At 42.3% G+C, this 26,713-nt stretch overlaps 1 protein-coding gene across 2 annotated transcripts in view; it reads left to right on the top strand.

Annotated features, from left to right (window-relative positions):
- The window catches only part of LOC117258307 (anoctamin-1), a 118,563-nt gene that overhangs the window by 20,704 nt on the left and 71,146 nt on the right, over nucleotides 1-26,713 (top strand). For both annotated transcript variants that reach the window (XM_078173727.1, XM_033629099.2), the window contains exons 3-5: nucleotides 9,830-10,171; nucleotides 20,098-20,196; nucleotides 25,644-25,795. In XM_078173727.1, the coding sequence (XP_078029853.1) occupies nucleotides 9,830-10,171; nucleotides 20,098-20,196; nucleotides 25,644-25,795 (593 nt within the window). The remainder of the gene's footprint in view (nucleotides 1-9,829; nucleotides 10,172-20,097; nucleotides 20,197-25,643; nucleotides 25,796-26,713) is intronic.

A 26,713-nucleotide genomic window follows, 5' to 3' on the forward strand; every position in this document is an offset into this window, starting at 1 on the left:
CTGCTGTGTCAATATTAGTGTTCTGATTCATTGTTGATCTATGACCATGAAGGCAATTCACCTTCATTTAGCCGGAGTTTATGACTCTTCTATTGACTCATTGAGTCTGATCTTCAACATGTTATTGTCCTGTAATCACCTCTTTATCACATGTAAACATCAGTGTTGTATACCAGCTGCTTTTATTGTGGTCACAAATTCCCATGCAGGAAGTGCTGTCTCCAGACTCCCATATCTGTCATTGTTACATACTGCATACTCTCTAGTCACTTTATTAGGTACACCTGCATGTAGTCTGTTTTATTGAGTCATTACTGATGACTGATAATGAAACAAATGCACAGAACAGTGAAAATGCTATGATCAGATTACCCTCTGCGATGTGAGACCAGTATTTGTATTTAGGGATCATACATTGGAGAATCTAATGTCCTTATCAAAACTGCCCTGAGTTGTGGCAGTTCAAGTTGAGACCCTAATGCAAACACAACCAGGAAACTGAATGGTTAAAGGCAGGTTATTATGATGGCTGTTGTGGGCAGGGAATGGTGAAGCAGAGCAGTCCGAATCCGGAGGCAGAAGACGAGAACAAGGGTGGACGTGGCGGGTACTGGTTGAGGCTGGCGTGGTGAACCTGAGACACAGCACAGTGTGAACTGATGTCCAAAAGCACAAAATGACAAAGTGTCAAAAAACTAGAAGTTGGTCTTGATGTCTGTGTTGCAGAAGAGACTGACCAATCTGGCAGAGTCTGGATGTCTGAGCCGGGGTTTTATACTGCAGTGGCTTGATTGTAGAAGAGGTTCAGGTGTGCAGGTTCAGCAGCTGCTAGCCCTCAGGAGGATTGACAGGAGGAGGGAACCAGGAGGCCACATCCAGCAAATACACAGAGACAGACTACAAACAAACATGAGACACTAGGGGAAACAGGAAACACAAGGGAGAGGGAAAGTGGACACCCTAACACCCTGTTGGTTCTGCACACTGCCTGTTGTAGCGCCGTACCAACCTGGCCTGTTATGAAAGCCCTGCTCGAAGAAGTGCATATTTAATGGATTCAGAGTGGACAGAGAAAGACTTGTTTGCTGTTCAGACATGATGTTACGCCCACATATTCTCATAGGGAAATATTTTGACTCGACACAATAACCAGAGAGATTTAAACAAGTTGGACTTGAACAGGTGTCATTTTCCTGGTTAAAAAAAGGATTGCAGAAGAGGGGAAGAGAAGGTGGAAGGTGGACTATATTACACAATGTTTCTGTAAGTTATTAATAACTCACTCAGAAAGCTACTTCGTCACTAAGTGATCCACCCGCCCAAACTCGCTTTATTGTCTAGCAAGCTTACTTGAACTGCCAACATAAGGCAACCTAAGGGTATTACATGTGTAACTTAAAGGTCCAGGAGGTCTTTATCATGAGCTGAATTATCGGCAGAGGTCTCTTCCTCTCCAAAACAAATGGACCTGGTGATTATAGCTGGTAAACACACAGAATGAAGCTGTTAAACATTAAAATGGAGGAGGTGCTAACTATAGTGGTACAAACACAAAAGGTCCTATCTAGAGTCGGTGTTTGATTTTTGTCCATCTGGGGCCAAACCTCTGTAGACGAGCACCCACGACTGTAGTTCAGAGGCAGAGCAGGTCATCCACTTATCGGAGTATTGGTAGTTCGTTCCCCGGCTCCTCCGCTCCGCATGTTGAAGTATCCTTGGGCAAGATACTGAACCCCAAATTGCTCCCGATGGCCTCTCCATCAGTGTATGAATGGTTACTGAGCAGGTGGCAACATGTATGGTAGCCTCGGCCACCACTGTGTGACTGTGTGTGTGAATGGGTGAATGTGACATGTTGTATAAAAGCGCTTTGAGTAGTCAGAAGATTAGAAAAGTGCTATACAAGTGCAGTCCATTTACCATTTACCATCCCTATGTCGATGGTAACGGACAGAGTACCTTTCTTATTTCCAGGTGATTATACTCTAAAAAAAACATACTTATTATGTTATATTCCATTGCTGCCGATGTGTCCCCCAAAATCCTACACACTGGACCTTTAAGTTACGTACAAAATGTAGTTATTTGAACCCAAAACATGATCTTTTCCTAAACTAACCAAATGAACTACGACTGCTTCACAACATGAGTGCATGTGCCTGTCGCTTGTACGCTCTAACAGTCAGTTATGTGTTTCAGGAGTCATTGGCAACCAGCCTATTCTGTCATTTAGGTATGAGGACATGTTGGAAGTTTCAAGCTATAAAACCAAAACAATGAGCTTAAAGATGCTTAATCATCAGCAAGCTACTCCTTTTACATTAAGGCTCAGACATACCTCCTGCATTGACTGCACAGTCACTGCATAGTTGCGGTCATGTAGACGTGCAGGTGGTATTATTCATAGTACAATTGATGGTTCGCTTCAGACCTCGGCAGTAAATGGGAGGTGAGCTTACTCCTCCTGCCAACATCAGGTGAAAGTGAAACTAAAAGGTGCAGTTGTGTCTGGAGTGAATGGCTGCCAAATATCCAATTTATAACTAACTCCACCATGGTGAGGCGGCTGCGGCTGGCTTGATAGCAACATTTTGAAACAAGAGACATGAGCACGTGCAGTCAGCATGCTTGCTTTGCCTACAGCCCACGTGGTCTGTGCTAGGGGTGACCCTGAATCGGTCTTTGTCAGGTGACGTAACGCTTGTGACAGCCGCAGTGTATTGTGGGTCGAATCGCCATTTTGGAGGGTCACTCGTTGTAAACAACTCAACAGTGAACATCGTCTTTGCGTGTGGCATTATCTTTGATAAAATGGGACACTCGTGTTGTGTGAAAGGCTGTCATACTAAGTCACATGAAAGAAATGGCAGAAAAGTTGACCACAACGTGAGATTTTTTCTCATTTTGTTCAATCATTTCCTATATTTTGCTTAATTTGTAAGGTTGTCTACATTATTACAGTTTCTGATTTACAGGCCGATGACAGGCTGACAGGTTTATTTCTGTGGTTAGACAAGCTGATGTCTGTTAAACCAGATGATTAATAACTGCTTGATGCTTGAGTAATTATGTTGTATGAAAAAGGGGGAAGGATTATTACATCATTTTCACTTTTTTCTAGCTCCTGTGATGTGAATGAGGTCATTTTTTCACAATAATATAATACACATGAATCTTTTATGCCCACAATTAAAATAAGTAAAGCAAATCAGACAAAACAAGCAAACTAACCGTAACCACCAACCGTAACTTCACTTGATTACAGCCATGTTAGCTTACCTTTGCAGTGACGAGTGTGTTGTCGCAGTCCTGCGGTTGAAATGTGAACAGTTGCTGCACCCAGCCATTCGTGAAACGTCCGTGAGCTTTGAGAGATTTATAGTTTCTGAACTGTTCATATGTGTAAGCGCTGATACCGTAAAGGAGGTAGTTTGTTATATCCAGCGATGAAGTTGGAGGCAGTAATGTAGCGTCGGAGCTCCAGTCTTTAGCTGTGAGGTCGTACAGATCTATGTTATTGATTGTCGACAATTTAGCCAAATACCGGTCCCTGGCCACCTTGATAAGTTTGTCCCTGTACGGTATCCTCTCATCCTTCTTATTCTTCTCCAGCTCACCGACTGGGTAACAGTTTTAAAACTCACTACTAACTGCTAACGTTACTAACTACGACTTCCCCGGACAGCTACTCCAGTTCTGTGTTTACATCCGCGGTACAACCAAAAGGGCGCCTGGGGGCATGTCTGCCAGTTAGGATACGTGACTGACAAAGATTCGGTGATTCGATTCGGAGAAGTCTGATTCGACTGCCAGTCTTGCCGTTGAATCGTCGCAAAATGTGGTTATGAAACAAGACTGTACCATTCTGACTATATGGGGGTGCTCACTGCTGCTGAACATCTTGATTTGACATAGACTGTATTTGTTTTCTAGTAATTTATGATATATAGCCTATTTTGATACAAACATCAGCCTAATTTCTGTTAATAAAAAATTGAAAATGACGCGTGCGTTTAATCAGTAGGCATAATCATTACTACGCATGAATAAATCACCCAGTTGCTCGATCCAAATAAGCTGAGGTGAGTGAGTGCGCTGCAGGACCATCAGAGCAGCATCGAGGCCTGCGGTGATTTACAGTGGCGGAGCGCATAAACAAACACTTTGGAGGAGGTATGTGCTCTCAAATCAAACTTTTTTGAAGGATTATTCGTTTACCTGAAGTGTCTTGAAACAAATTTCACCGCTGATTGTTTTCTTGATAGACTCGATAGATTTTTTATTTGGTTACTTTTTGTCCGACATGCACGTCACAGCACAGGCAGACTTCACATGGCGGCTTTATTATATGTCACCTAGAACCCTAGATGCTCCTCTGCTGAAATATTTCCAACCACAGGTTTATTTCTGGTCTTTCCATTAAACTGAATGTAAAACTAAATTTTGACATAAGCTCCCTAAAGACAAGACAATGTTTATCCTGTCAGTTAATTAAGCACTTTAGTGGTGCACACTATCCAAAAAATCTCAATCAATTAAATTACCACAAACTAATTGCCCCGTAGTGAACATGGGACCCTCGAGGCCCCTGTGGGCTGGCGGCTTTGCACAGATAGAGATCCAGCTGTCTCCATGTGTTTGATTAGAAAATACACAGCTCCAGGGATTTCTTTGTGCAGATTTAAATTATCTACTAAAACTATTTCCAAACTATATTCTGATCGGTCAACCTCTTTGGTCCAGACTGAAATATTTCGTAAAATATTCAACAAATTGTTATGAACTTTGGTACAGATGCTCAAGGTCCCCTGATGATGTATCCTACCGACTGAGGCGATCCCCTGACCGACTAGCATCACCAGTCGGTTGATATTTGTGGTTCAGGATGAAAAGTCTCAACAACTATTGGATGAATTGCCCTGAAATTTGGCACAGACAATCATTTTCTCACCAGGATCAATTACTATTGCTGATGAGTCCTTAATCTTCCATGAAAGCAATCATCAATTAAGTTTTTCATTTATCCAGTGCTTTGGTTTGTGACCAAAAACCTGAACTGAATTCCATCTGCACCAGCTGTACTTTGTTTTAGCACTGATTAGCATGTGCTTTGTCCACAAATTATAGCATGCAGAACTAAGATAGTGAACATGGGAAACATACCCTCCAAAACATCAAATCTATTTCTGCATTTACTTCCTCGTAACTGCTCAAACAAACAAACTTTAGACCTCAGCTTGTCTCTGTCTTTCAATTTGGTTTACTTTACACTGCAGCTGCTGTAAACTCTTCGTCTTGTGTTATTTTGTTTAGACACAAATTAAGTGAAAGACTTTATATGAAGCACATATTTAATTTTTAGATTAAGTGTTTATACGCCCACAGTTGTTTATATTTTATTTTTATGTCTGTGTTCTATTTTTTCCCTCTTGTGTCCTTCAGTGTTTTGGTGCCACATTGACATAATTTCCCCAAAGTGTCGTAAATTCCCATGTAATGTAATCAAAATAAAGATTTATCTGTTAGAGTTTACCCAGTGTGATAAACAGCGAGCCTTCTGGACTGCATGTCAGCTCGCTGGGGGTCAGCGGCAGCAGCTGAGGATCTGCGTGTGTTTGACCGATGTGTGTCTCGTGGTTTTGTTAGATAGCCTGCAGAAGTGTGTTACCATAACCTCAGCCAGCGCGCACACTTGCAGGGTTACAAGTACAAACAGCCTGGAGTTCAATTCATCAAGTGGCAGGATACTACACTCAGCTGTAATCAGGCAGATAAGACACGACAAGGTCAAACAGACGGGTTATTTTTAGGCTTACACTAGATCACATCTGAACATAAATATGGAAATCAAAAACTCAATGTTGCTGGTTGTGCTTCAGTGTGTTGTAGGCATGTAACAGAAATGAGAATAATAAATGTAGTCAAGTTTCCATATTAGAGGTCATCTTCCACAGTGCTCTTTTGTTGGGCTGTAGTGGTCGAGTCCTAATGGTAGTCTAAATCCTGCTGGAGCTGTTTTCAGTGTAACAGTGCTGGAGTACAGTACACTCTGTGCTTTGAGCCTGTTCTACATGTAATTACCCCACAGTCAGTGGGCCAGACACATGAGCAATCAAATAGAAAACATGGTCCTGATATATGAAAATAATAAGAGAAATTAAGCTGAAGCCAAACTGGCGCCACATATTACTGTGTTGTATGGGTTTCAAGTTTGTAGACCTAATCTTTTTGTCGCTGAAACACAGATTGATGTTTTTACTCTAAAGGCTGATTAAAAAAGATAGACTTTAATTGAAGATTTAGATTCAAGACTGGAGATGAATCTGCGGTTTGGTGCAGCTCCTGCAGTGATGCGGGTGTTGCGCTGGACAGTCGAACTGAATTGAAGGCAAAGCTTTGGATTTACTGGTCCATCCACGTCCCAACTCTCACCTACGGCTATGAGCTCTAGGTAGTGACCAAAAGAATGAAATTGTGGATCCAAGTAGCCGAAATGAGTTTCCTCGGTGGGGTGGCTGAGCCCAGCCTTAGAGATAGAGTGAGAAGCTTGGACATCCAGAGGGAGCTCGGATGCGCCTTCGCATCGAAAGGGGTCACTTGAGGTGGTTCGGTCATCTGATCAGGATGCCTCCTGGGCACTTCCTGTTAGAGGTGTTCTGCGGATAAGCGGTTGAAAATGGATGGATGGATGGATGGATGGATGGATGGATGGATGGACGGACTTCAGACCAGACAATAGCCAAGAAAACTGTTTGCAGAAAACATTCTAGTTCTTTATTTTCTTAGGGCCCTGATGCACTTAGCCGAGGGTTGACCGTTCGTCAATGTCAGGCCGTCAGTGAGCGTCTGTCGCCTCAGTTTTCGCATTGTGTCCCTTACTGTTGGCACTAGTTGGCCCCTGTCACCTTTTTTTTTTTTTGGCCAATTCCAGTGTTGAATCTGTGGCAGAGCCCGCAGGGCCTATTAGGGAGTGACATCACTGATTGGCAGTTCAGCTCAGTGCACGAGAAGAGCAGTTGAAGTGAGGAAGGCAAACAAACAACTTTAGTCAAGAGGATGAGATCAACACAAACAACCAAATAACCTCAGAGGGACAAAATAACATCGACATGAAGCTACTGTTTCAGTGTCAAATAATACTTAATTAGAGCACAACATTCACATAAAATTAAAGCACTAGGAAAGCACTTAATATTCTTTCAATTATGAACGATTCTCTGCCAAAATCAGCAGAAGGAAGTGTGTACGAACATTTGTTTGTGGCATGAATCTCTCTCTGTCCTGACACTTCCCTGTTGTTACATTTTCTTTTAAAGCATCTGCCTCTTTGAATAAGGTCTGCCTGTCTGTTTATGTACTGTTTAAGTCTTAAAAGCTGAGTAAATCCCCTCAAGGAACAAAAAGCTATTACCTTAGAAGCACTCCCTTCCTTGAACATTTTAAAAGTCTATTGAAAACTGCGTTGAAGTAAACATGTTGCTGCTCTATACAGTCTTTGGCCGAGGTGGATTGTGTATGGACGTCATTGGTTTGGCCTGTATACTACTTTTCTCTTACAAGTTTTCCTCTTGTGTTTTAATATATGACATGGGTTACTTTTTATACTTTTGAGACTGATTGTGCTGCAGTCTTGACCAGGACTCTCAGGAAGACGAGATCTTGCATCTCAATGGGATCTTCCTGGCTCAATAAAGGATGAATAAATAAAAGAACAGGAGAATAGTGATTGCCCATTCCTCTTATATTATTGATACTGTGTGTGTGTGGAACGATCTAAATCATTGAACTGTATTGGTGGACGTGGGGCAGTACGTGCTTGTGTATTGAGCTACACTCTGTAGACTCATGTTTTGATATTGTTGCCGCTGGCCCAAGAAAGTATTGCTGTAATCATGTAGTGTAATCCCAGTATAATAGAAGATATCCACAGGTGTTAATATAAATATAATTATAATATTGTCCTTCAGGTTGTGATCACATGCTTTAGTTGACGCGTGTAAATCCTGCATAAGCTACAGGTGTTCCCAACAGGTAGTATGCTTGACTAATAACTTGTAACAGTAGAGTGAGATGACAGGATTACAGGATTACAGGCAGCTCCAACATGTTGTGGCCTGAGGCCTCTGCATTCTTAATCCGTGCCTGTTTGATGTATCATCAGAATTGTCTTTTGATTGTGTGCACACAGCCTATTTAGGGCCTGTCGGTGTACTGCAGAGTTTAATCTTCAGCTCCCTGGTTTATGGTTTCTTATTCCGTGTTACATGCATAACCAAAATGCAGAAGATGTATGTGACATCTGTGCAGAGATACTGCCTATCAACATGTTTTAGGGCTTTTTAATCCACAATGGGACAAGGACAACATGACCTTTCATTTAATGCAGCTGGGAATTGCACAACATAAATAGACCATGCAATATGCGCATCACTCTGTGGACCCTACGTGCTATGTAAATTAAATATTTCATGAAATAGCGAACATGATTCAGCTGGAGAGGCACATGTTTGTTGTTTTTTTGCTTCTTGTTGAACATCATGTGGTGCACAAACGGCACTATGTTGTCTCTGCTGGCCTTCTCCACTGAATGCCTCTGGGGACAGTAAATGGTGTTACACTGCAAGTGTTCAAATGTACGGTGCCCAAGACTGCATTAGCCCAGTGAACCATCAGGTGTGCACTGCAGAGAATGAATAGCCTGAAGCGCTTATACAACCTCCAACTGTGTTATCCATCTCCCTGCTCTTACTCGGCCTGTCAGTCTCAATCTTTGTTTGAAATGTTTTTATTATTTCACAGATATTTCCACAAGTACAGGCCACTTTATCTTCACGTTGTGTGTAGATATTTACTGACGATAAACCCTAATTTCTCTGATGCCCCCCTGACTTTTCCGTTCTGCACATAACACATGTAAATAAGAACGTAACAGGCATTGGATTGGGATTTCAGTGATATTTAGACAGCATATTTGGGCTCCTCAGAGGATTAACCCCTAACACTGTGGGCTTCTCCAACACCACCCGAAGGACACTCATAGTCCCAGTGCTGGTGAGGCTTTTAAACCAGCACTGTGTGGCTGCTCTGTCGCTGCTGCTGTATGAGAATGGCTGGAGTAGAGGCAAATTGCAAAGTGCTTTGTCTTTTGATGTAGAAAAGCACTATTTAAATGCAGCCAGTTTATCAATTACCATTTCTCTGCCAGCTGCCCACACTAGCTAACGGTCAAGTGCATTTTAAAATGATGGGAATGGGATTTAACGAGTCATGCCAAATCTTCTGTGATTGGATAAATTTATGTAACGGCTAAGTTGAGTCATCAAAAATATTTTTAGACTGTACAAGAAGAGAAAAGAAAGAGTTTCATATAAAAATACTTAAAAATAACACAATGACACGCAATTAGAACTTGGAAAATGTATTTCTCAATTTAAGCTGACAGCTGGGGAAAAGGTATTGAATAAAATCAGAGTGGCAGTGTAGCTGGAATAGTGTTTCATGCTTCATGGTGTGTGTGTGTGTGTGTGTGTGTGTGTGTGAGAGTTCAAGGAAGTTATGCTTGCGTGATGGAGGATCGCTCTCAAAGTGAATTCCTTTCAAGGTGACTGCCGACCACGTGATCGCCAAGAATGATTGCATGTGAGAGATGATCCCAATCTGCAAAACCTGAATACAACCGACCCATCTCACTACATACAGTCAAAATACTGTAGAGATTGCCGACCTTGTAGTGTTTGGTCAAAATGATCTTTGTTCTTAAGGAGTGAGAAATGTTTCTGTACATACACTAATCTGTGATATTTTGTCTCTGTGCTTGTCTTGCTTCTAGCCGATGAAAAATCTTTATTCGGATGACGGCTCGCCTCTGAGGTTAGGCCCATTCTTCTCTGATGGCCGGCGGCGGGTGGACTACGTGCTCACTTACCAGATCCAGAAGCCTGGCGGCATCCGGCGCCAGTCCTCCAAGTTTTCAGGAGACAATTTCATCCACCGGCTTCGGCGCAGCCTGAGCTCGAGAAGCAGCCGTGCCCCACTGCAGCCAAAGGAGGACCCGGAGATCGCCGCCCAGGAGCAACGGAGTGACTATCATGAGGATGACAAGCGCTTCAAGCGGGATGAGTTTGAGGAAAAGCTCCTGGAGACGGGGCTGGAGCTGGAAAGGGATGAACGGGTAAGAGATGACTATGATGTGGTATTGTGACAACTGACCTTTTACCTACTGTTGCTACACTTGTCAAGCTTTCGGTTCTAGCACTGAGCAGATGAAGTGTACAATGATAACAGTGGTAAATTTATCACTTGAAATTCTTAGTCTTTCTTTTTAAACAAAGGCTGCATGTGTAGAGACTGATGCAGAGCATTAAAATAGCAGCGAACCACTGTATGCTATATGAAGATATAGTGGAGTAATGGCGTCCTGAGCAGAGAATGAAGTTACACTCCCTCTGTGTGTGTTGTAATCTGAGCTTCCTTGTACTTTGTTACAGTCGGTCCTGTCACAAGTACATGCTATTGCGTGTGTGTATCCCACTGGCTAGCTCATCGCTGGCGCTTTGCACTGTGTTCATACAGTGGCTCCACTGATACTAGGACGGTATGGTTGCAGAGAGTCATGCCCACCATTTGGTTCCCCCCTGGTTAGCAATGTTAGCTCTGTCAGCACTGTTGCTGTTGTTTAGCACTGTTTATAGTGTTAGCACCGTTAGCTGCCACCTCCATGTTGAGAACTGTGTCCAGAACAGGCCCACAGGAAGTGTGGTGTGCTTTGAAGCCAGTTTTCAAAGTAGCCAAACAGTGGAACACATGATGCCGTGTGGCCCCAAAAGAATTTTCCCATTGACTTGGCGAAACAGACGTCTGTTAATCAGTGAGTACATTTTTTTAAGCATCACAACCCCTGCAAAAAGAGTTCATTTCACAAACAGGATTTCAGGAGAAACTTGTTCTGAAGGAAAGAATATTTATTTATATGTGCACTTGTAACAACTGGTGAACCATGTGAGATGGGACTCAAACGCACGACTCTGGAGACAGTTCGGGTAAAATAAAATGTGGGTTCAATACACAGAAGAACAATCAGTGGAGGCAAACAAATCCAACAGGGATGAGGCAGCGAGAGAGTCAATCAACAGGCTAAATCCAAAAAAAATAAGAATAGGACACTGGGAAACAAAAGGCTGGAACGACACACAAGGAGCTAAGACAAACTGGCACTGAGAGGAAACAAGACACACACTAAATACTGTGGTGAGGGGAAGGATGACGAGACACAGGTGAGACTAATCAGGGCGGGACAGACAATCAGACGCAGGTGAGGTCATCAAAAGGGAGGGAAAACACACAGGGGGTTTAAAAGGAAATCAGGAAACAACATGGCTAAATGAAATAAAAAACATAACCTATGAAACTTGAGCTGTGACCTGCACGATTAGACCCCATTGTGATGTCAAATATTCCAGGAGAGGTAAAAACGTAGTAGAATAGGGAATAAATAAGGGAGCCCCTGTAACACAGCCCCACATAGAATAACCTGAGAGTGACAGGATTGGATCTCCTGAGAATTTGAATGTCTGTGAGAGATACATTTGAAGCCCATTTCCATCTCTTTCTCTCTTTTGTTTCGATCTCTCTGGAGTTCAACTCTATTACCTTTTAAACCCAGCTGTCACCCTGCTACTATCAGTGTAATGACTTTCCCTGATTATCTCGCGCCTCAGAAGAGGGGCGACCTGCTGTAAAAGAGCTGTTGTCATCTGTTATTCATGAGCTCATGCTTCAGGTACATTTAGGATCAACAGGGATGGGTATTGATTTTTACTGGTACTGCTGCTCTTACTAATACTGCTTATTGTTACGGTACGTTTACTGGTTGTTTTCATTTTTTTTTTTAAAGAAAAATGAAACAAACTAAAACAGAATTAAATGTTAATTAGCTGACTTGTTTACTTCACACACTTGTCGTACTACTTGTCGTAGTAACCTAGCAATACACGGCTGGAATATAATTGATAGCCAATTAGCTAACAATCTGTCGAGCTCTGAAACTTGGTCTGAGAATTTCTAAATGACAGTTCAGGTGATGCTTTGAGCATTTGAGATTGAATAAAATCACACCAATATTTACAGCTAAACAAACCGCTGGCTAATGGTCATATTTAATCAGTAACCCATGCTCACAACATTTAGTTAACTCTGTGTGGGCTCTAGGGTGCTAGCAGGGAACTACCCATTGGTCCCGACAGCCCATTGGTCCGACCATATTAAACCCATTGTTCCGAAGTCCGTTCCGAAATCATCATGATGCCCTGTGGTTAAGGTCTGGTTAGGTTTAGGCACTAAAACCACTTGGTTAGGGTCAGGAAAAGATCATGGTGTGGGTTAAAATGAAAAAGAAAGTGGCAAACACATAAGCCGTGAGCCTGCTCCGCCTGAAGCCTTTCCCAGCTGACCCAGAGCCGGTCGCGGCGCACCATCAAGGTAGAAATATGCCCGCCGGGAGCCATTCAGTACCGCGGACCATCGGACTAATGGGATGTCGGACCAATGGGCTGTCGGACCAATGACATGGACCCTTGCTAGCATACTAACATCCCTGAGGTGTATGGGACACCAAGAGATGAATTACAAGCATATCCCTGCCTGTATGTGATGCATTTTTGCTTGGTGTTTTTAAAGATTGCTCATGTTTCTGCTAAACCAGCGTTATTGGTGAAACTTGCCTACGATAGTGGCTAATGGCTGCGCAGCCTCCACTAGTCGTGCAGATGTGCATTACCGACTGGAGCTGAGGAGGAGAGGGTTGTGTTGAATGGAGCAAAAAGGTGCTGATTAGTGGGTACAGGTCCCTTCTGCTGTGTGAGTGTGTCTCAGTGTATTGTTCAGGCAATTGATTAATCGGCTATCGTTTTTTTCCTGTTCCAATCCAAATCCAATATCGGTTGAGCTCTAGTTTGCACCCTTACATAAAATAGGCTTGTTGCACTTGTGTCAATGAGCATTGTCAGTATCGACTTAAGTGAAGTGTAACCAGAGTGTTTATTTCTATTTCCCTTTGTCACTAATTGTCATTGTCACTAAGAGAAAGGCAGAGAGCCTTGCAGATACAACAGGCTCTGAGAAAGAGATCTTTCTTCAGGGAATAGCAAAAATGCATCGTAGACAAAAATGTGTTATCTTATTGCAAATTAGAAATGGAGCCGATACGGCAAAAGGTGCATTATAACTTTAAATGAAGTCTATATCGGAAATCTATTATCTTATATCTCCAATACTGAAAGCAGAACCGAAATCACAGGAGCTTATCAATACTACAATTTTTAATAATTCAGCACACTGGCCTGATTAATACTGGGTGTCTGTACACATCCCTGTATTGATCAAACACTGAATTTACTATTCTGTTGTTTTTACCTCTGGTTTGAATCAATAGATGTGTCAGCTTAAATGAATGGAGGTTAAGCTGTATAAAAGGAGGTGAGAATAGTTCATTATGTTGTACATATGGGCTCAGCTTGAGGACCAGTCTGTGATGCTGTGCACAGTCAGTAACAGAAGGTGCTCAGTGTGTTACATGAGTCTTTGTGTGTGAGTGTGTGTGCGCCTGTGTGTGTAGGACAGCATATAATTATACATCAAAGGAAAATAAAGGAATTAGGGAGATATGAATTAACTATGTGTAACCAGAAGCAATCATTTAATCACTAAAACAATGGTTAGACCTGAGCTAAATTCTCACATTAGCATGCTAACCTGTACAGTAGTACAGCTAGCATGTTGATGTTTAGCAGGTATAGCATACCATGTTCATCATGTTGGTTTAGCATGTTAGTATGGGCAGTGACTTCCGGTGTCAGACACCGACGAAAAAAGCTGTCCTTCCACATTAGCATGGTACGTGGCCAATCGCCGTTATTGTGTGATGGCATCCGGCAGCGTCAGGTGGAAATGCAGCGGGACAATAACATAAGTTAAGTGGACGAAAAGTCCAAGTGGTGGTGGATGGGTCCAGGAACCTTCGACTTTCACCCAGGAGGCCTCGCTTCCCGTAAGATTAAACAGCCAAACCTTGTTCTTTTGTCCTAAACACAACCACGTGTGTGAGTTGGCTAAATGTAACCATGTGTGTTTGTTGTCAAAATGTGGTCTTTTTATTTTGAAAGAAACTGTATGCAAACTGTACATTTCCTGTGAAAGCGGCAGTGAAACCCTGTAACACACAAGATTAGCTACAGTCCATGAATGGAAAGCTCTCTGGATGTTTCACCAGATTGTGGGCAAACATCTCCTCCTGAGCTCCTCATTTCAGATGGCTATTGCTGGCTGAAGTAATGTAAATGTTAGGTTGCAGCGGTGCTACTTCCTGCTGATAGCCACCGCTTATGTTTGGCTGTCTTAATATGATCTTTTATATCAGTATTTCCACTGTGCAACCAAAAATGTGGTCTTGTAGGCTATGGAGCTACATTAGGGTCACATGTTTTGTACTTGAAAAAACAAAATTTGAAACTGAAAATTCATGTGTTGATCTTGAATTTTGAAAAATACAACAATGTATTCAAAATAAAAATAAGTGTATGAAACGTTTTTTCAGGTTAAATATAATTTTGATTCACTTTGGTAATTCTTTTGAATGAATAATTTATTTTCACTTTTCACTTCCATATATATTTTAACATTTGAGGTCTTATTTTTTTTCAGTTGCATGTTTTATCTTTTCAGATTCAGATCTTATTTTTTACAGTTTCAAATCTTATTTTTTCACTTTCAAATCTTTTTTTCACTTTCAGATCTTTTTTTTTTCAGTTTCAAATCTGTTTTTTGAGTTTCAGACTTTTGACCCTAATGTGGCGTGGGGGGCGTGGCATCAACTGAGAGGGGTGTGGAATCATGAGTGACAATGCCTTCAGTGAACGTAGGAACTAAAAAAATTCTGACTCAACACTTACATACACCATATTCATGTGACTGGCAGTGTAAAAATTGATGCCAGTGACAAACTTCCATTTGCTGATATGTCCGATTTCCACATAGCACTGTGAACGCAGCGTAGTGTCCGTTTTACTTGTGATGATGGCGTCCAATCGGTCGGGTCAATCTGCTGGAGCCCATACATCCAGCACACAGGTAAGAAATGTTAACTAAGCTTTGGGAAATCATAACAAATATTAAGGGGTTGTTTTTGTGACAACATACATTTTCACAGCTCCATCGTGAAAAGGAAACAATCCTAAAACACCTCCCTACTCACCTGGTGCCACAAAAATCACCTGGAGCCAGGTCAGGTGAGTAGGGGGGTGTTTTAGGATTGTTTCCTTTTCCCCAAACTCAAAGGTTTCATCCAGGGGACACGTTTACTGGATGAGGAAGCATCAACAGGGCCGTGACGATGGAGCTGTGGACAATCGTACTTTTCAGCTCTGACAAATTCGCCACTTAAAAGACGTCACAAAAAAATGTATGTTGTCACAGAAACGACCCCTTAATACTTGTTATGATTTCCCAAAACTTAGTTAACATTTCTCACCTGTGTGCTGGATGTATGGGCTCCAGCAGATTGACCCGACCGACTGGACGCCATCATCGCAAGCGAAGTGGACACTAAGCTGCGTTGACAGTGCTATGTGGAAATCGGACATATCAGCACTTAAAATGCTGATAAAAAAATAAGAGTTGAAACTGTAAAAAATTAGATCTGAATCTAAAAAGATAAAACATGCAACTGAAAAAAATAAGACCTCAAATGTTAAAATATATATGGAAGTGAAAAGTGAAAATAAATTATTCATTCAAAAGAATTACCAAAGTGAATCAAAATTATATTTAACCTGAAAAAACGTTTCATACACTTATTTTTATTTTGAATACATTGTTGTATTTTTCAAAATTCAAGATCAACACATGAATTTTCAGTTTCAAATTTTATTTCAAGTATAAAACATTTGACCCTAATGTAGCTCCATAGTAGTCACAGTGTGTGCAGAATGCAGCTTTTTTTTGCCATATTTTTTTTTTTTACCAAAAAAGGAGTAAGACTTCTGGAGCTGTTTTGAAAAGACAAACTTTCTAAATTTCTATTTCATATTTATGATTCTTGACTCTTGCGATACTTATTTTTGTTACACCAAAACATCAAAGCAAATTCCATGTATGTGAAAATCTATTTGTCAATAAACCTGATTCCGATTCTGAAAAAAAGTAAATGAGAAAATCCAGATATTCGAAGATCTCTCTTTATATCATGACATTAATATTATCTACTGAATACCTCAAAAGTCTCAGGGTCTTGTTCATGAGTGAGGGTAGAATGGAGCGTGAGATGGATTGGTGGTTTGCACCGGAGCGTTGCGGTGAAGAGGGAGCTGAGCCAGAGGGCAAAGCTTTTGATTTACTGGTTCATCTACGTCCCAACCCTCACCTATGGTCATGAGCTCTGGGTAGTGACCGAAAGAATGAGGTCACAGATACAAGCGGCCAAAATGAGTTTCCTCTAAAGGGTGGCTGGGCTCAGCCTTAGAGATAGGGTGAGGAGCTCGGAGCAGAGCCACTGCTCCTTTACGTCGAAAGGGGTCAGTTGAGGTGGTTCGGGCATCTGATCAGGATGCCTCCTGAGCGCCTCCTGTTAGAGGTTTTTTTCCGGGCTCATCCAACTGGTAGGAGGCCCTGGGGCAGACCCAGAACATGCTGGAGGAATTATATATCTTGTCTGGGGTCCCCCAGGAGGAGCTGGAAAGCATTGCTTAGGAGAGGGACGTCTGGGGTGCTTTGCTCAGCCTGCTGCCCCCACAATCCGGCTTTGGATAAGCGGTTGAAAATGGATGGATGGATGGATGGAGTAGCTCAGAAGTTCTAGCCACTCATATTCAGTGTTTGCAATAAATTACTGTGAGAAAAAGAAAAGAAAAGAAAAGAAAAGAAAAGAAAAGAAAGAATCAATTTTCCACTTAATGTTAGTGCATATCCAATGTGTCAGTTTTATTTTCATTTAAATTGTACTAAATGAGACAAATTCTGTTTTCATGCTGCCTCCAGAGTCAATTAATCCAGGCAGTTTGGTTTATCTAGTTAATAACCTCCTAAGTGGATGCTTACATTTTAATAATATAATAAAATAAAAATATGTTCAGATTTTATTTAAAAAAAGAAGAAAAAAAAAAGAAAGAACTGGCTGAGATCTGTTGACACTCAGATGATTGTTTTTTTTAGTTAATCCACATCTTTGAACTGACTCCAGAGAATTACTTTGGAGTTTATTTTTCTAATCTTATCTCATTTTAACATGGAAGTTTGGGAGTGTATATTCCTGGTAGTTCTTATGTATTTGCTACGTGAGCGGACCCATGAGCACAAGGAGATTTGTTTTTATCATTGGAGAACCAGAGCTTTTGGTCATTTCTCAACCATTTTTCCGTGGAAAAAACAAATGGGGATAAATTGACTCCTCACACAGTGAATCATCTGTTAAAATCTCCATGAGCGAACCTGTGACAAAACATATCTTGTTTCTTATTATGTTCTGAAAAAGGCTTTTACCAGCTGGCAGTGTTATAAGTAAGATGTCACTCTGAGTGACTTGAAATGTGTGGGCAAACTTCAGACACAGTATAATATTAACAGCTGTGGAGGTTCGAGACTGTCTGGATGATTATCACAGACTTTCTCAGTGGGTGAATGTACAGGATGTGGTGGCCTTATTATGGTTATAATTAAGGCCTAATCCACAGGTACATGGGTATATTTTGATGCCACTTTTTGGCAATGGGGAACGCGTCCAAAATAATGCTGACTTTGAACTGGCTAACAAGACCTTTTACATGTTTATACACAAAAACTCCCCGTCAAAAATATCAATGTACATGTGGACTTGACCTAAGTGTCCTTCGTAGAGTCTAATATTTTCTCATGTCAGTGCAGCTTGACCATGGTATCACAAAATAACATGGTCACTCAATACCAAAGGAAACTAAAAGCAGGAAGCTGTATTTCCATTTTGTACTTTCATGGTTGAGAACATTTAACAAGCTGCTTGTGTTTGTTTTGTTTGTGCGGACTTAAGCATCTACCAAGGGAATCAACACCATACTTACTAGTATAATATTGTAATTTAATAATAAATTATGAATATGCTGGGCGATATTAAAGTAATAATGAAGTCTGATGAAGAGCCGCTGGCTCGAAACATTATGCAGCAATAAAATCCTTCTAATGTGAGCTACTTGGTGAGGGGATCTATTTGTTTCTACTCTGCCAGATATGTCTTAGATCCAGCACCCACTCCTGGGCACACTGGGATGTGTGTCTTTTTTTTTAAACTCTTTTTTATGCCAGGTAATAACCCAGAAAAACTAATGACTATTCAAAAAAGAAAATGTAATCTTATCGGTCTGATGTTGTCCTTCTGCACAAATTCAGCAAATATAGCAGAGATTGTTCAGTGAAAGTTCAACATCTGGGTAAAGTTAAAGTCCTTTTCTTCTACGTAACACTAAAATAAACACAAAATTACATCTCAGGTAACAGAATAGTCAAATAATGAAGAATATTTGAATTTAGAGTGCTCTGTGTTCATGCAACTTCTCCAACAACAAGCTAACATTATATTTAGGGGTTTTATCCATTACAGTATTATTTTACCAGATTTTATCATTTCCACAGTTACAAACTTTATTTACTGAACTGGCTTCATCACACCGTGACCTCCAGCATGCACTGGGGTGGTTTGCAGCCGAGGGTGAAGCGGTCAGGATGAGAGTCAGCACCTCCAAATCTGAGTTCATGGTTCTCAGGGTCTTGTTCACGAATGAGAGTAGAATGGAGCGCGAGGCGGATTGGTGGTTTGGTGCAGTGTCTGCAGTGATGTGGGTGCTGCGTCAGACCGTCGTGGTGAAGAGAGAGCTGAGCCAGAAGGCAAAGCTTTCGATTTACTGGTCCATCTACATCCCAGCCCTCACCTCTGGTCAGGAGCTCTGGGTAGTGACCGAAAGAATGAGGTCACGGATACAAGCGGCCAAAATGAGTTTTCTCCAAAGGGTGGATGGGCTCAGCCTCAGAGATAGGGTGAGGAGCTCAGACATCTGAAGGGAGCTCGAAGTAGAGACGCTGCTCCTTCCCATCAAAGGGGTCAGTTGAGGTGGTTCGGGCATCTGATCAGGATGCCTCCTGGGTGCCTCCCGTTAGAAGTGTTTTGGGCATGTCTCACTGGTAGGAGGCCCCGGGGCAGACCCAGAACATGCTGGAGGGATTACATAACTCATCTGTCCTGGGGACGCCTTGGGGTCCCCCAGGAGGAGCTGGAAAGCGTTGCTGGGGAGAGGGACGTCTGGTGTGCTTTGCTTGGCCTGCTGTCCCCGCGACCCGGCCCTGGATAAGCGTATGAAAATGGACGGAGGGATGGATGGCAAGTGTTTTAGACATAGACACACAGCTAGTTTTCCCACAATATCAATTTGGAGCAATAACAGATCAATAACACACGTTCTCATTAGTAGTTCAGTTAATGAATCATGAATTTATTGAACGCTTAAATAAATGAATAATTGACCCACACCTGTAGTGGCTGTTTTCACAATGCATATGCATATAAACCCTGTTGGTCATACACTTATTAACAGTATATTCACCTTTGCTGTATCATTCCTGCTGCAGCACTTTGTTTCACAACAGTTAACAATTCTTACTATCAGCAGACAGGAAAAAACATTTTGATTTTATACTGAAATACACAGTAAATCTCTGTGATGCACAGTTAGTCAGCTAGTTTGAATTGGCTGTTATGTATTTCTGTATCCAGACAGGTCAGTGTGCCGAGCTGGAGGGTGTGAAATGAGTCTGGCAGTGTATGAGTGGTTTTACATAACCGCAGAAGCTGCAGAAACAATCCCATATGCAGCAATAAAGATGGGAGTTTGTGCTGAAATGGATGCTGAGGATTCTCTACCAGACAGTAGAGATATCAATCTGACAGAAGAGCTACTGGGATGTTTGTTCCTATTATTTGTCAACCAGATATGTACTGTTTATAGATGTAGTTCATACATTATGGAATGAATTGTCCCATATTTGTTCCAATGTTTAAATATCCAAACCGTGTTTTTATTTCAGACTAAGATCCCAGGAATCGGTTTCTTGAAGATCCATGCTCCTTGGAACGTTCTGTGTCGGGAGGCTGAGTTCATGAAGCTCAAGATGCCGACAAAGAAGGTACCATTTGTCAGATTTATATTTACTGTATTTTTTTCGTGTCCTGAGGCTGATTGAACTCAGAGCTGCAGTGCTGACTGCTGACAGGTGTGAAGATAAATGTTTCCTGTTCTTCTGTGCTTTGCATTCATGTAACATTATAGCTCCCGATGAGGCCAAGTTGTGGTGACAGCTCAAATGAGCCTTGTGATGAGATTTTGATAAAAATCTAATGGGAATGCAAAATGCATGAATAACCATCAGCCACTTGTTAATTGCCATAATGTACAATTTCTTCTGTATTTACAAGGGAAGACTGTGCGGCCAAAAACATCACTGTAATCTAGTTTGTAGTTAACTGTCAAAAATCAGAGGTATCAGGTAACTCAGTCCAAAAATACCAACCACATTGTTTGAACCCTTCCCTGGAGTCATTAGGGAACTGTGTGCATTTCTGGAGACAAATAACTGATGGCAACCTCAGCAGTCAGGATTTAAACCATGTCATAGCACACTGTCTTTTTTAGGACTAGATTAATACGTTAAAAAGTTTGAAGTGTTTGAGTTTCTAGTGGTTTCAAGTCAAGTGCTCTTTAAGCCCAGTTCAGACCAAAGATTCATGACGAGACAAAACCATTGCAGGGAAAAGTTGCAGTGGTGTTAACTGTGCGCTGTTCATATGTATACCTGTGCACTAGAATTTGTATTTAACCCATGTAGTGTTGTCACGGTACCAAAATTGGGACCCACGGTATGATACCAGTGAAAGTATCACAGTTCTGAGTAGTATCACGATACCACAGCAAAAATGAGGCAGATGTGCCTTTTGTCATTTATAAAAAGATAAATCACTTTTCTATAATACATCAATGATATTTCAGTGGAATAAATTATTCATATTCATACTTCAAAAACAGCATCAATAAGTGATTAACATAGGGGGATCAAAATAAAATAAATAAAAAACTTCGGCCGAAGTCCCTAATAAAATAAAAATCAACCAAAAATCAACCAGCCACCCTCCTCCCCTGATACGTTAAGAACAGTCCGGTGAGGTTTGTGGAAATGTGAACGGCTAGTTTCTCCTCTGACACGTCACATACCTGTGTGCCGCTACAGCTCGGCTGTTCAGGTACTACTGGGCAGTCATGACACCAACTTATTCACCTGGAGCCGGGCTTCTCGGTCGCTGGTAAACTGTGTTATCTTGCGGTGGCCATAGTGCTCCGCCGTATTCCTGTCTGTGACCCCCGTTCAACCCACAACCGGCAGGATTCGCCTTTCGTTTCTGCTGCTGGTTGAAATCTGTACTCGCACTGAATGATTTCTTTTGCTCGCACAAAACTATTTTTAGTCGCAAATGCGAGTAAAATGCTCGCACCATAGAGCTCTGTGGAAAACAAATCACTGTAGCATATACAAACAAATCTATCCTACAAGTAAAAATAAATAAATAATAACTTTCACTGCTCAAAGATACTCAATAGCTCAGCTAATACCTGAAATGTCACTAGAAAACAAACCACTGCAGCAGCATATTGAGTGCCAGGTGGCCAGCGCGTGCCGTTATTGGACGGCGCATGGACACTCACCCTCTTGCGATTGGACTTTGAACTTATCCCACAGTAGTGGTGCCGTGAGGTACCGTAGTACTACGGTATTCCAACATTATGGTATCATATGTCCCGTGGTGTTTAAGTACCGCGGTCTACCGTTGGTACCAGTATATCGTGCAACACTAAACCCATGTAAGTGTGAAGGCTGCAATCATGTGATGAATGTGCTGAAGAGAACAAAGAAGGAAATAGTATGGGGGCAAAAGTCCAAGATCTGTGTGGGTACATGAGACCAAAAAAGAGGGTGGATCATGGGGAGTACCACCAGTCGGTCCAGGAGCTTCACCTCCATGATGGTCGTTTCAAGTACTGCTCTTATATGCTTCCACATGTGCGGTTTTCTATTGAGATACTGAGACTGGTAACTGTAGTTTGTAAAGTCATATAGCTCTGGCTATCCAGCAACTGCTACCACCAGTTTCTCCTCCATTGTTTACCAACTGTAAACTTGTTGTCGTGACCACCACAGAAGGCCCGCCTCTCAAATCATCTGATTGGACAATGGGAAGAAAGCAGAGATGATGTGGCGTGCTTTTCTGCTCTGAGTTGAAGTTTTTTCAGAGCACTCTGGCAAAAACGCTAGGCTCCTAGAGCACTGAGACACGAGGCACGTTGCAACATGAAAACAGCGAGCAAAAAGCTTCATTCCCATTAAAACAATTACAGAAAGCTGCCTCCAGCTGCTAAAGTGCTTTCTGTGTAATCTGGGCCTGAGGACACAGGTTGGGGTGGTGGATGGGTTCAACAAACACACATCTTTCCCCCAGGACACCAGTGATTGTGTCCCATGTGAACCCAGGTGAACTTTGTTATTTGGTTTTTACATATATATATATATATCATGTGATAACTTGATTTCTGTTGCTTACTTTATGTTTGCTTATTGACCCTTTGGTTCACTTTTTTGTTTATTTTTCTTGATTACATTACTTTTGTATTTCCCTCTTATGCTTTGTGAGATGAGATCCCTCAGAAGCCCTTAGGGGTTTCTTAAATCTCACCTGCACAACTTGTTCTTCTCTTGTTGCTGTATTTCTGTTGTTTTTTTTTTTTGTTTTGTGCAAATAAACCTAACCCTAATTTACCCAACCATTTTCTTTTCCTAAACCTAACCTATGAACTTTACCTTAGTAAAGTAAGTGTGTAACTTTTTATTAAGTATGTAATGTAACGATGGCCCAGTTTGGATTCTTTTCTTGCACCTAAAGTAATTGGTAGGGGTGCTTATTCGATGGCCACCAATTTGTTAGATGACATATATTGTATGTGCATTTTTGCATTTTTGTAAGATAACATATGGACCGTTTTATAAGGATATGCTGCACAAGCCGGATGGTGGTGTCGCCTTCAATTCAGCTTGTCCAACACATTCAAGTTGTCACATATCGCCACTTTGTCGGTGGCCTTTCACATCTACAAATGAGGCACTGGGTATCCTCCTGCATCTGCTGTTGACGTTCTGGGACACCGCTACATTTGCCGGGACGTCAGCATAAGCACATGGTTAGGTTGAGGCAACAAAAGCATGTGGTCAGGTTTAGAAAAAAATATCATGGTTTGGCTCTTTATTCATACGGGAAGCAAACACCTGGCTCCCAGGGGAAAGTCCCGGGTTTGTTGGACCCATCCACCACCCCACCCACCTGCCCTGTAGGGACTTTTAAGCTCCTTTTACGTTGTTACAGGCAGCGTTTTAACCTAAAGGCCAATTTCCACCAGATGCGTGTTGGTTACGTCTGCGTTCCGGCACGGCAGCGGAGCCGATAGGATTCCATTCTAGTCAATGTGTGTGTTTCCACCAGCTGCGGCTGTGCTGCGTTCCGGCTCCGTCTCAGCTCCGGCACTCAGGAGCCCTCCGCAACAGATACGCAGGACTTCTATTTTTGCTGGACGCCGGAGCACAACGCAGCAATTCAGCACAGAGCAGATCGTGCGGGGCAGGAAGTCGTGCACAGAAACACAATAAAACATCCGGTTAATTTTCAAAATAAAGTACATAGTGTTCACGGCGGATCATATTTCCCTGCACTACACCTTAAAAACTACATAATGGGCAGAGGCAGGCCTGAAGTCAACAGGTCAGAGGTTTTCAGACGTCATTTCACCCCGTTAACACCATGGACGAGGAGATATTAATCATGGCAGTGCACCGAGATGTCTTCCGGCGGAGCTGCACCGCACCGCACAGCAAACGCAGCCGGTGGGTATTGACGGACGGCGGAGCACACAGCGGATAACCAGCGCTGCCGTTCTGCAACGGACACGCATCCAGTGGAAATCCGGCGTAACGCTGTCCAGCGGCGTATCATACCAACACGACAGTGCCATCTGACTGCATTATGGAATGACACCACCTGTCCACCTATCATACTGCTGCAAAGGGTGCCGTCCAGCTGTCCGGTGGCATATCATAATGCCGCCAAAGGTTATGTCCAATTACATTCCAAACTGATGCCTCCTGGTGGCATATCATACCACCCAAAAGGTGACCAAAATCAAGGACAAAGCTGCAGTTTTCAACAACTTTGAAATGAGAACAGACTGGCTTGTCAAGTCACCAGCAGCTGGTTTTGGCAAAAGGCATGTCGCCTTTTTCCACATCCAGTCAGCCTGTAGCAAAGTCAGATAGTCACATTTGTCACAAACTGTCAGCAGATGGCATTTTCACTTGCCGTGGCATTCTCCAACAACAGCCCTCGGTCCCTACTGAGCTCATCTCATTTACATTCCCATGGCTTTTGACATGTGTCACCGTCTTACAGTCAGGTGAACCCAAGTGCAGAGGCTACAAGCAGGCGACAGGAACTTTGAGAGATATTTTTTATCAGATTCTGGGAACACACAAACAAAGGCAAAACAGAACTGGTTTGCTTGTAACATGGGGAGCCAGGACGACAGGCAGAAACAAGAATTGCAACACCAGGACACACTGACCACAAACTGACAAAGAACAAAGGGAAACACACAGGTATATACACAGAAAACTAATCATAAGAACAAGACACAGCTGGAGTAAGTAGGCACTGGCGAAAGGAGGGAAACACAGGGATTGATTAACAGTGGAGACACAGGTGTGGTAGATAACAGAGTAGGGCAGAGTGAACAGGACTAATACAAGACAGGTGTGCTAGGAAGACTCTGGAACAGAAGGACTGAGAAGACTGATACAAAGCAAGTGTGTAAGAAAACAGGCTGGAAACAGACAAAGTAAGGAAGTAAAACAAGACATGACACGTGAGGAGATTGACTCTCAAAACAAAAGCAAGAAACAACCAACACCCAGGATCATGAGAGACACGCATGTTGGTCGGTATTGCATTGCATCATATCATATCGTATCGTTTTAACTCATCTCATTGTCAATCTATTGTCAGGCCTTTAGCCTAGGTGTCCCTCAGGGGGTCTAGTTTAGGTCCTCTTCTGTTCATTATATACATAACCAATATCTCTTCTCCGAATTTGGCCATAGCAAACCTACACTTTGCTTTTGATGCATTTCAAGTCACTCTTATCAAACATATCTTTGTTTTAAATGCAGACAAAACAGAATATGCTATTCTCAAGAGCACAGAAGAGAATCCTACCTACAGTACTGCCCACATTCGAACCCTTCAGGGCTCTCAAAGTGAGTAAGCAGAGCCTTATAGACATAAGCTCTATCAGAAAAACGGACAACTTACCTCTGATCACATCTAAATACAGCAGTTGTTGGATTATAGGACTTTTTAACCTGAGCGCTTGAAAAAGGAATTCTGATGTCATTGAGACCACCTGTTCAAATATAGGTGGCAGAGGAACAACATGTAGTCCTCTAATTTCCATTTAAATGCATTTCTTTTGCTTCCTCTGCAGGTTTATGAAGTGAAACAAGGCAGTAATGTGGTGGAAAAGATTCGACTGTTCATCCACAAAGTCACAGCTCCTCTACACCCAAATGTAGACGGCAACCGGCCACAAAACGTCAAATCCCTCTCTCACCCTTTCTCCAGAGAGAAGCAGCATCTGTGAGTAAAATCTCTTCTAACTCTCCGCTTGCTGTTGTGAAGACAGTTAGTCAAACTGACTGTAATGTTTCTCACATGTGTGGCTTTGTGCGTCTTTGCTTAGTCATGTACAGTACAAGCAGTAGAATCTGATTGCCAAAGACATTTTGCACATCTGAGCTGTTCACCCTCTGAAATCTGTAGACAGAATGTTTACATGGAAACTAATGTTTTAACTCTAATTCTATTAAGGTGCTCATTTTATGATATGAGTTGTCAAGTGGCTGGTTATCTATAATGGACTGCAGTCATCATATTAACACAAGTATCTCAGGGTCTTGTTCACAAGTGAGGGTAGAATGGAGCGTGAGATGGATTGCAGTTTGGCGCAGCATCTGTAGTGATGCAGGCACTGTGCCAGACCGTCGTTGTGAAGATGGAGCTGAGCCAAAAGGCGAAGCTTTCAACTTACTGGTCCATCTATGTCCCAACCCTCACCTATGGTTATGAGCTATGGGTAATGATGGAAAGAATTAGGTCATGGATAATGAGTTTCCTCAATGAGGTGGCTGGGTTCAGCCTTAGAGATAGGGTAAGGAGTCCCAAGTAGAGCCACTGCTCCTTTGTGTCGAAAGGGGCCAGTTGAGGTGGTTTGGGCATCTGATCAGGATGCTTCCTGTGCACCTCCCGTTAGAGGTGCACAGGCATGTCCACCTGGTAGGAGGCCCCAGGGCAGACCCAGAACATGCTGGAGGGATTACGTATCTTGTCCAGCCCGAGAACGCCTCAAGGTCCCCCAGGAGGAGCTGGAAAGCGCTGATAGGGAGAGAAGGATGCCTGGAATACTTTCCATAAATGGATGGATTAACATAACCTGGTTATCTGTCAATCCATCCTTTTATTGAAAGTGTAGGGTTCAGAGCCAAAGCTTTCCCACAG

The sequence above is a fragment of the Epinephelus lanceolatus genome, chromosome 2 (assembly GCF_041903045.1).
Source record: "Epinephelus lanceolatus isolate andai-2023 chromosome 2, ASM4190304v1, whole genome shotgun sequence".
In the NCBI taxonomy this organism is placed as follows: Eukaryota; Metazoa; Chordata; class Actinopteri; order Perciformes; family Serranidae; genus Epinephelus; species Epinephelus lanceolatus.